The 10,953-nt window shown below is 28.4% G+C and overlaps 1 protein-coding gene across 1 annotated transcript; it reads right to left on the bottom strand.

Moving 5' to 3' along the window:
• Positions 1-2,319: 2,319 nt before the first annotated feature.
• Positions 2,320-10,667, bottom strand: LOC121118464 (hemocyte protein-glutamine gamma-glutamyltransferase). Its single transcript, XM_040713048.2, has 11 exons — positions 10,462-10,667; positions 8,979-9,200; positions 8,783-8,916; positions 8,579-8,717; positions 8,106-8,510; positions 7,790-8,047; positions 7,558-7,726; positions 5,777-6,041; positions 5,545-5,668; positions 3,937-4,097; positions 2,320-2,717 (listed from the first exon to the last, which is right to left on the bottom strand). Exons 1-11 carry the CDS (start codon positions 10,514-10,516, stop codon positions 2,442-2,444), a joined length of 2,208 nt encoding a protein of 735 aa, XP_040568982.1. The 5' UTR covers positions 10,517-10,667; the 3' UTR covers positions 2,320-2,441.
• Positions 10,668-10,953: the final 286 nt, after the last annotated feature.

Below are 10,953 nucleotides of genomic sequence, written 5' to 3'. Positions count from 1 at the left end.
ATTATTTTTTTTTTTTTTTTGGATGGATTAGGGATGAGAAAGGTAGGATAATTAGAAAAATTTATCTTATTTTTTGCATTAAAATAGATGATTTATTATTTAGGATATGAAATAAGATTGTAGAACAATGTAATACCATATGTTTAATACATATTAAGGTCTAATATACAATAAAACTAACCATTAAAGGGAAATACTTTTGATAGACAGTATGGTTTATGTCCTTTTATTTATTGGTCCCATTTTGACATCAAATGACTCTTCTCCTTAATATTAATGAAAAAGGTTTTTTTTTTGTTATAAAACTTGGTTGTTTAGTCCTACAAAATTTCTGACATCAACATTGCTGGCATCACATCAAAACACTTTATAGGATTGACTTGATGTTAAAATACAACAACAATATTTGAATAAAATAATACTAATAGGTAATAAAGATTAGGGCCAATTTTGCCTTGAGAGGCATCTGGGGAATAAAAGCTATGAGGAGTCCTTTATTTCTTTTTTTCAATTTAAATGAATTTTGAATTTTGTTATTAAAGAAACTTATTTCAAACTTTTTGGAAAATAAAATCAACCAGGGTTCTTTTTCTATATATTGATAATAACCCTTTCAGACCCACAAGGAATTGAAAATAAAATCAAAAATAATTACATTCAATTATTGATTTCTTGATCGTATTAAAAGTAATTAGAATTTTTTTTTTATTAACTTCCATACGTTTGCCAGAATTTGATGGGACACTTTTGCCCCCCTAGGTATGATCAGTAATTTTTTATTATAAATAAACAAAATACGAAAGTTATACAATGGAGTTAAATTCCTCATATTTATTAACTCTTTTGAAACACTTTTGATTTCTAATTCAAACTAGTAATAATTTGTATAATTGAATAACATTAGTTTCATAAATCTTTACATGTGAAACATTACGAAACAGTTTCTACCTCTTACTAAGCTACAAGCGAGATTACAAGTGATACATATGACCAAACTTCGATTTTCTATATTTTTGCTTGCACATTATCCAGATTTTTTTCTTCCAAATTCCCAAAAAATTCAGCCATGGTTGTCCATTATAAGAGATACATTTTTTGATTTTCATTGGTTTAGACGATTGGATTTCCCTTTGATGCCCCTCATAATATTTAATCAGACGCTTGGCAATTACAACTTTTTGGTCAAGAAGCGATAACTTATTTAGATATTTAAAGTTATAAACGGTAAATGTGCATTGTACATAGCTATTTACACATATCATATCTAGAAGATATAGCTTCTTTGATCCATTATATTGTCTCCCACTTCATGTCTTTATAATAGAGATTTACAATTGAAGGACAATAATTTAGTGAGAGTTTTGTTCCGATAAATTAATTATCAATGGTCTTACGTTATATTTTCTTTCACTTTTTCATCCTTGAGATTATCATCATAGGGAAAATTTAAAATTATCATTTATAACGACGTGAATGTTGGCTTCAGGAGTCAATAAAAAATCTAATGCCTTCGTTTCTGTAGTAACCTCTTCCTCACCTACAATAACTTATATCATAGTCATTTAATAAATAGTTAATGTCTTCTTCATCAGCACTTTCTACTTCATCTAAAATGCTATAAATTTGGTTACTAATAGTGCTGCTAAAAATATTAAAGTACTTTGATCTTTGTTTTCTTTTCAATATTTTTTTTTTTCAACTCTACATTCAAAATTAAAGTTCTCATAAAAAATAAATGGATAATTGTTTGAGTTCCTTTTATGATGGTACATGTTTTACTTGCTAATTTGTCCACAAATAAAGTATTCATTAGTATGAATACTCCTAATTCATATTAAGAAAAAAAAGGAAAAGATACGTGTCTAATCCTGAACAAATTTTTAAATTTTATACAAAAGATAAAAATATACCTTTCAAACCCAAAAACAGAGTCCCAACGCTTTTAAACTTCCATAAATTTTTCATTTTTCATCGAAACAGAGCGAAGTTTTTAACAATTATTCCTTATTCTAAAGAAATATTAAATAATCAATACAAAATACAAACGATCCATACATGACAAGCATATGATGGGTACCAAATGATTTTATCGAATTCCAAAAAATGACATAGTTTGAAGCTTCAATAGTACGAAAATAAAGTTCCCCAATAAATAAAAAATTATAATTTTTAGTGATCTACTATTACTCTTTCTAATATTTTTATAAGATATTAATATTCATAAAAAATAATGCAATGACAAATGGATCAAAATATGGGACACTAGTGTCCCATCGATGCAAAAGGGAATAAAATTCAAACTAAAATTGTATAAAACAGTTACGATACGAAAAACTATTTATTTGTTAAGAAATAAAATTTCATATTGGATACAAAAGATTTTCAAAAAGTATAATTTTGTAAGCAATAGAATAGAATAGTCATTTACAATATATAAAAAACTAATTCACTTCAATTTGAGCAGATCCACCAACTTCAATCATTTCACTAGAACTAAAGGTAGCTACAACAGAACCAGTTCCACTTGATTTAATCCGCACAACGATGACATGATTAAAAGAACTATGAGGACTCACATTCTCAACCTCCTCTTGTATTTCATCAAAGAATCCTGCCGCTCCTATTCTTACTTTGCAATGGGTAAGAGGTAAATGGAGAGGATTTCGAAAGGATATACGAAGACGAGCTAATTGTCCGGCGTGCAGTCGGCCTATAGCCTAAAATATCAGAAAAATTATTATAAGAGTGAAAAATTACTTAAGTTGTCTAAATAAAGGGATTCTCAGCTGTGCAAATCACTCCTTAAACGTATCAGATTGTAACCTTTAACATATTTGTAATTATTGAAATTAAACAAAATAGCTATTGTTTCTTGTTTTTAAGGTGCAAACGTTATTATCTGACATCTTACTCATGGTTACCATATCATTTTTGACTACATTGAGGTCACAATTTCTTAACACGTAAGAAATCTTTCATTTTAATTATAAAAGTTTTCTTTATGTTTATAATTTATTAATTGAAAAGTTGAATATACAAACAAAAATTGATGTCCAAGGAAGCGCCTATGAAAAATTTATAAATGAATACTTCAATATAACTTCATCTTTTCATTAAGAAAACATAAATAAATTTTTGATCTTTATCGAATGCAATAATAAGACTAGTTAAAAAATGATGTTGTGTTTTTAAAATATAAAATAAATTACTTAAATTTATTTGTATTTATTCATTACTAGCTCATCCAGAAATTTCCTGTGATCCCAAAATTTAGATATTGTTTTCCTACAATCATGCTGCAGGATAATTTCCCTCAAAGGCAATATCCTAGTAGGTACTTTATAACTAGAGGGAGACTGTGGGACAGTTTCCAAACGAAGAAAATTCAATAAACTCATTTTCTCAAGCATTAAAAAGGTTTTATCCACAAAACTTACTTAATAAATGTCAGTAATAATAAAGATTATTATGGGGGAGGGGGATTCATAAATTTTTGTCAACTTTTCTTCAAGATATTAGATAAAAAACTAATTTTGAGAGATACAGGTAATTTTTGGAGGAGCAATATTTTTGTTATAGTGTAGTCAGTTATTGATTGTTTTTGCTGCAACTTATATTTTTTGGACTACCAATTATTTTGATATTATTGAATATAGTTTGAAGATGTTCAAATCCCACTTAGGGAAAAGTTTCAAGTATTTTTAACCCTCGTTATATTATTTTACGAGTCGTATTCAAATTTAATTTGTATTAAAACTATTCAATGTTATAATTTTTAAATACTTTCAAAAAATATATATGTCTTCTGCACAAAATTTTGATCTTACGAAGTCAAACTACCGTTGAACTTATCAGCAAAAAATAATAGATTTTGAGACACTCCAGGCTCTCGTCTACCACATAATTATACGGGTATTTATTACAAAATATAAAAACCTGAATCATAAGTTTGGGCTTCTTCATTACAAAATCAATTTCATCACTCCAAGTTTGATGGGTTTCCTCTACACGAATAAGACCGTATACTTTTATCATACAGTATTCTACTAGTTTGGTGATGTACGCTTCTGGCTCAACTGTTAGTGCAAGTGTTTCTTCTGAAAATTAAAAATGATTTTAATTCCTAATTTTAACTTTGTGTTAGTACAATTTCGTTGTTTTTGTTTTTTTGTTAATTAACAAAAAACTACAGAAAAAGATGCAATATATTAAAATAATTAATGACTTCATCATGATTTTACATTTTAAATCGAAATAAACCCATATTACGATTCATAGGTATTCAAAATATATTTGATTTATAAAGATTGATTTGACTTTATATATTAAGAAAAATGCTAAGGTACGATTATTATGATAACAAGAGAACTTTTTCTTACACAGATGGATAAATCTCAATCATACCTTTCATGTTAAGATATGAAGTTGGTGCGTCATTATATCTATTGTATCACTCAACTTTTTCTCCAAAAATAACGAATAAAAAAGACCCAAATCATCTGATGGTTAGCCAAATAAGTCAATCATACAAAATGTTATTTATCTCTTATGTACTCTGACCCTATCATTGTTGCATTATTTCTAGACTACTTTTAAAATGTATTAGATTTATAGAAATTTCTTAATACATATACTATATTCGTATTTTATTGATAGTATATTATAATATGGTTTACTAATGGTGTATTAAAAGTAAAGTATACATTTGTATTTGTGTATGACAGCCAATAAATCTTCATAGAAATAAGAAGATGGTCAATATGTATTATATGCATATATATACGACAACAGATCAACAAAAAATTTTATTCCTTTTCTTTTGAAAACAGAGCATAAATATAGTATGACTCATTTCTTCATATATTTATGAAAAATAATAAATTAGGAAATAACCTTGACGTATCACGTGAGATAAAAGAATCTAGAGCTGACAATGAAATACTAAGGGTACTTTAGTATTTGCAAGGTTATGCCATATAGACTAACAGAGGGTTGTATTAGTTTTGAAAAGCCGTCCAAGATATATTTTTTATTCGGTTCGGTCTCAAAAGATTCTTTTCTAGAGATATTTGTACTAATATTTCGGTCTAGACCACGATATCAAACAGTCGACCGAAATTTAATGGGATTCAAATCGTGAACCAATTAGTTTCTATCTCAATTTATAGACTAAAATATTTCCGACTTTTTCTTCTAGACCAGTTCAAACAGAACTTCTTTAAATGACCAGATTAGTGGGGTCCACTTAAAATCAGAACTGTCTTTTACCGATCGAGTATGTTCAGACCGACCCCAAACAACACTAGTTAAAACGTCTCATATATTTACCATTTATAAACATCATGATAAGAGTTTGGACTATTTTTCCTTTATTTTTTATGATTCATCTTATGATGAATAGAAGGAAAGGAATATTGACCCATCTTTAAAAAATGAGGTAAGGGGAAATATAGAATGATTTATCACATAAAGAGAAAAATAGGTCTGCCCTTCACCTTCTCATAATCTCCCCCCTCCAAAAAAAAAATATTTATATATTCTTACTTTGTCCAGGTTGAAGCACAAAGATCCCCTTTGCTCTAGAAATTTGGAAAGCTTTAATCCCGGTGTAGTACATTGACGACGAAGAGACGAGGCAATTTAAGGTTCTTGGTTCATTAGATACGTTCTAGAAAATGATGACCAGGATAAAAAAATGTAGATTTATGGCTTAGATACGTTTTCTATACATATATGAGGGAAAAAAGATTCAATAAATTGGAAATTACATACATACTTCTAAGAATATTTTTGCTTTGTAAGGAAAACCAAATTGAACAGATTCGATTCCATCAAGTTTTAACAAAATATCAGTCTTTTGGTCCTTTGTAATGTTATAGTGAAGTTTTGCTTTATCTGTAGATCGAATAGCATTAAAAATGGAAAGCCTCTCCTCTGTTGATCCCTCTAAGAACTTATATTCATGAGTAATATCCTCAAAATCATCTTCTCCTTGATGATTCATATAATTTGGATGCTGAGTCAGGATTTTTTTACCAACTCTAATGTAAAAAAAAAATAGGAAGAAAACAAAAACACAATTTTCCATTATTAGTATTATCCATTTTTTATATCCACGCACATACATACGGATGTGGCCAATCAACATAAAAGATGAATATTTCTCGAAATTGTAACTAGATTACATTTATATGTATTCTTTGCCAAATAATTAATTATACTATAGCAGGTTTTTTTTTAACCAGACTATAGCTTAATACAGTCTAATAAATCAAAGGATGTCTATGTACCAATAATTCTAACAGGTGGTGGGGGTGTCAAAAAACTCTAAAAACCGTTAGATGCTCATAGAAAGATATTTTCCGTTCCGATATTTTACTAATGATTAGACAAATGCCTAAAAGCATTTGTTTGAATAAAAAATATTTAATTAAATGAGACTTGTTTCTTTTTTAATTTCTTTTTTTACTTATTCAAAAATTAAATTTTCTTGAAAAAAAATTGAAAAATCCACAGCTATTCATAAAAAAATAATAATCAAAGTTGATATTTAAAAAAAAAATTCAATAATCTATTGCTATTTACAAAAAAAAGAAATTGTGTGGAAAAAAATTTCCAACCCCCACAACTGATATCAAAAAATTAAGTTATAATTTAAAAATAAATCAAAATTCCATAGTTATTCACAAGAAGTTAAGCTTTTTGGAAAAAAATCGAATAGTATGTTGTTGTTGTTTTTTTAAATCAAAAGTCTACAGTTATTCATACAAAATAATTTTTTTGAGAAAAAAATTCAAAAATTAAATTTAAAATATTAAATTATATGAAAAAAAAATTGCAAATATTATATTTTTTCGATTTTTTTTTCGAAAGTCCAAATCCACAGAAAGTTATTTTTTTATAGATTTTTTTTGTCGGAAATTGGGGGAGGAGGCTACAATCCTAACAGCCCAGCCCCTGCGGACGCCTCTGTTTATGTATATATAAACTTAACTAAAAAATTGTGTTATTTGTTGCTCATTATGTAATTGATTATATCACTAACTCTCACTGGAATTAAAAAAAAATTGAAGCACTGCTTTTGATTACAGGTATCATTCTGAAGGTCCATGTGGCAACTGTGACCACAAAGTAGTTTGATATAATATCAAATTATGTTTCATGGTTTTATGTAATATAATTAATTGTGATTTTTTTGGGGTAACAGAGTAATCTAAGATGCTTATAATTTTTTACATTAATAAAATATATATTGCTCAAAAAATGTATTTCGAAGAACTACAGAACATCTATTAAGAAACCCTTGAAGTTTGTGATATCCACTTTGGGAACAACTACTCTATGTAGAATATAGAAAGCATTCTTAAATATTTAAAATCAAACCATTATTTAGAATATTTAGCCCATAATTGCCCAAAATATATTAATAAAGTATTGGGCCATGTATACTTTCGAGAAAAAATATATATATATATTGAAAATTCCTCATTTTCTTGATTTTAGTTCAAGATTGTTTTTATGTTGACGTACAACATCTTGTACAAATATAATACTAACTCATCTGTCTTTAAACTTGTACGAGAGAACCCCCAACTTGACGTAGGATCAACCACAAAATGGCAAACGTCGGCATTTACTTCTGAATATATGAAACGGGTATCGAATCCAAACTGAACCTCTCCTCTTTTAATTGCTAAGAGGGGCGATGGGCCGCATCGATAAAGACCTACAAATTAATAGGAAGTTGTTATAAGTGATTAGATCACTTTTTTTTAAAAACCTGTCTAACCATTAGAAGACTCTTGCGGAGTAGCATCAATAGCTTGCCAACCACCATATCCATGAGACAAGTCAGGCCGGGACATCCAAACATCGTTCCATACATGAAAGTTCCATATAGAGTCATTTCCAATATCAGGGTGATCTTTTGGACCTAATTCTTCCCCTTCTTCAGAAAAGAATTTCTCCACAGTCAAATTTTTGTTTGTATCATGAGCAGATGTGTAATTTGTCACGGAGCGACAAGGTATTCCAAGAGCTCTACAAACTAAAAAATATGAACTATTAATATCAAATTAAAGTTTTTCTTGAGAGTTTAAAGTCACTTGTAACTGTCAAAGCTGAAAAAACCCAGCATTGCCCATATTTTACTTCATGATTACTTCTTATATATTCTTCCAATATTGAGGCTGATCCATTCCAATCCCATGGGTAAGTTCCATCATCATAAGGCTCTGACCATTTTCCTTTCATTATTCCATTATTATTAGCACTATTTACGACAGAGCTTATTGCTCTGCTGACTTTAATCGGATCCCCTCGTTCCGTATCTAATATGGGTGCTTTTGTATCCATTATGTAACAAACTGCTGGAAGTACCATTTCTTCAAATTGCCCATATATCCATTGACGGCCAGAAAGATTCTTAGGCTCTCCTTTCCATATTTTGCCCGTTGGATTCTGAATATATTCCTCTAATTTTGCCTCACTTGGCATATATACCTGATCGTCTTACATGATCGAATTGCAATTTGGATAGTCATTAAAAAATCAATCTTAATATATGTATTCTAAGTACCTTTACTATACGGATTAAAAAGAATGTAAAGCGGTGTATTTGCCGCCTGAATTCTTCGTGGGCTATGTTTATCAAAAAGATATGATGTCTCTACTTCAAATTTCCAAGCTCCGATAGGAGCTGTTGAACCTATTTGCACCTAGGCAAGTATTCATTATATTCTCTCAAAATAGCTTTGAATAAGTATTACTACAATAATATTACATTTAAAATCATTATTTTAGGAGAAGCTTTATGCAGAACTAAATCCCAATTCGTCTTTACTGTTGACAACATTTGTCTATGTGGATCAAGAGTAAGTGTGATCTTTGTGCCATCTTCTGAATTAGCCTTTGTCCCTGTATTTTTGTTAAATAAGAAATGACTCCAAAAAAATTCTATAGCTGTATATTTATCGTACCAAAATAAAAGATGAATACAATCTTGTCTTTATTTAAATTCAGGTTCCTTCCACGAAATTGTAGTGACAAATGAAAAACTTGAGCTCTTCGTAAAACGGGAGTTTTTTTGTCATGAGTTAACTCATATTTATGAGTTTTATGGTTTTGGGAATTTTTGGGACTATAAAGACCAATTGTATCCACGTCTAAAGGCTCTCCAAATTGAATGTAGTTACTTCTTTCTAAGTATTCGAATAAATTTGATATCTTGTTAAATGAAATTGTTTTATGAAACAGGAAAATTTGCATTAAAAAATTAGTAGTAGGGAGACGGTTGAAATAGTCTCTTTTTCACAAACATTATAAAAGCTACAACCATATAATTTGCATCATAATTGTATATTATCAAAAAGATTATTTGTCAAATTTCAGGGGCGTCCACAGGGATGGGCTGGAGGCCTGTACTCGCCCCCACAAATTAAGGAATTTTGCTATTTATTTGAAAATTTAATGTTTGATTTTTTTTTTTTTTGTGAATGGCTATAGATTTTTGAAAATTTCTCTCCAAAAGCTATTATTTAATTTTTTCTTTTTTGAAATTTTTTCAGAAATTTTCAATTTTTGTTAGCAACTGGGGATTTAAAAAATAAAATTAAATGAAAAGTTTAATTATTGAAAAAAATTCAATTTTAAAGAACTACTACGGATTTAGAACATTTTATTCAAAAAAATATTTTTCTCTGCACAAATGTGGATTTTGATATCTTTTACTATAAATTTAATATTTATATTTTATTCCCCAAAAAAAATATTTTTTAATTGTTTTTTTTTTTTTAATATTTAAAATTTATTTTTCGAAATTTTTCAAATTTTTTCCAAAAATTTTCATGTTCGGATAATTTTTTTTTTAATTTCAAAACTAAGCTTTCCCAAAATATAATTCTAAAATATTGAAATTTAATCATTTAACATCACGGAAGGGTTAGTTATTTATTTATTATAAAATATTATTTAGCTTAATTATTTTAATTTCCAACTCAGTTTCGATAATATTTTACTGTTCTCACAGGCCCCATCTATGGGAACACTGCTATTAAAATGGAATTTGATGAAAAATACTTGCTTTAGCCAACCCTAAATAAGTAACAGACATATATTTGTATGTTGTGGTAAAATAAAAAGAGTCCTTGGTCTCCCCTACTAATATGGTTGATATTTATATTTTGCGGACAAAGTACACTCTTGGTATTTAAACTCTTCCTTATTAGAAACAACCATATTATAAAAACAAGTTTTTTTTACAAGGGCAATTATACGACCCTTAACATGATCTCCATGAATGAAGTTTTGTCGGATGACTTGATATAATAGTATATTTGGGAAAAATATAGACAAATTTACGTTTTATAAACGAAGTTGTTATTGCCACTATTACGGTGTGTACATATTTGAAACATATTAACCAGTATTAATATGTTAATTCTACAAGAAAATTTAACTTACCAATATTCTCCTTTTCAACGACACTCATATCATTCATCCATGTAGAAAAATCCATGATGACAACACAAAGGACTCTATAGACACTACAGACTCAATATTCAGTTATTTCTCAACAATTTTAACTATTCACATTAAACCCAATACTCCAGCCTAAAAAAACCTACATGTTAGTGTATATTTCTCAGATAAGTAAACCTACACATACTTCATGATTCTTTTGGTAAGGACGCTGCGTGCCTGCCCTTAAAATAGTAAAATAACTCCAACATAGGTATTTTTCATCCTTCGTACTGCAGAGCACCTTATTTATTTAAATACGTATATTTTGTCCTAATATGACTTAAGATATTTACTTTTAATATGAAGGTATATAATATTGCTTTACGGCATTGTTTCAAGGGTGTTGTTGTTGAAACATTTATTTACCAATCTGCTTTTCTTATTTTATAATTTATTTTTTTTACAATTTGAAAAGTAACATGTCATGACTTT

Source organism: Lepeophtheirus salmonis, chromosome 5 (assembly GCF_016086655.4).
Source record: "Lepeophtheirus salmonis chromosome 5, UVic_Lsal_1.4, whole genome shotgun sequence".
In the NCBI taxonomy this organism is placed as follows: Eukaryota; Metazoa; Arthropoda; class Copepoda; order Siphonostomatoida; family Caligidae; genus Lepeophtheirus; species Lepeophtheirus salmonis.
Note: the sequence above shows the minus strand (reverse complement) of the source record. Positions and strands in the feature narration are given on the sequence as shown.

What these genes read in the sequence shown, in the direction of transcription:
- LOC121118464 (XM_040713048.2), bottom strand. Translation starts at nt 10,516, where the DNA reads ATGGATTTTTCTACATGGATGAATGATATGAGTGTCGTTGAAAAGGAG. An exon ending in CGTTGAAAAGGAGAATATTG is followed by an intron (nt 9,201 to 10,461) that starts GTAAGTTAAATT and finishes TCGAATACTTAG; the next exon opens with AAAGAAGTAACTACATTCAA. An exon ending in TTTTAATCCGTATAGTAAAG is followed by an intron (nt 8,511 to 8,578) that starts GTACTTAGAATA and finishes CGATCATGTAAG; the next exon opens with ACGATCAGGTATATATGCCA.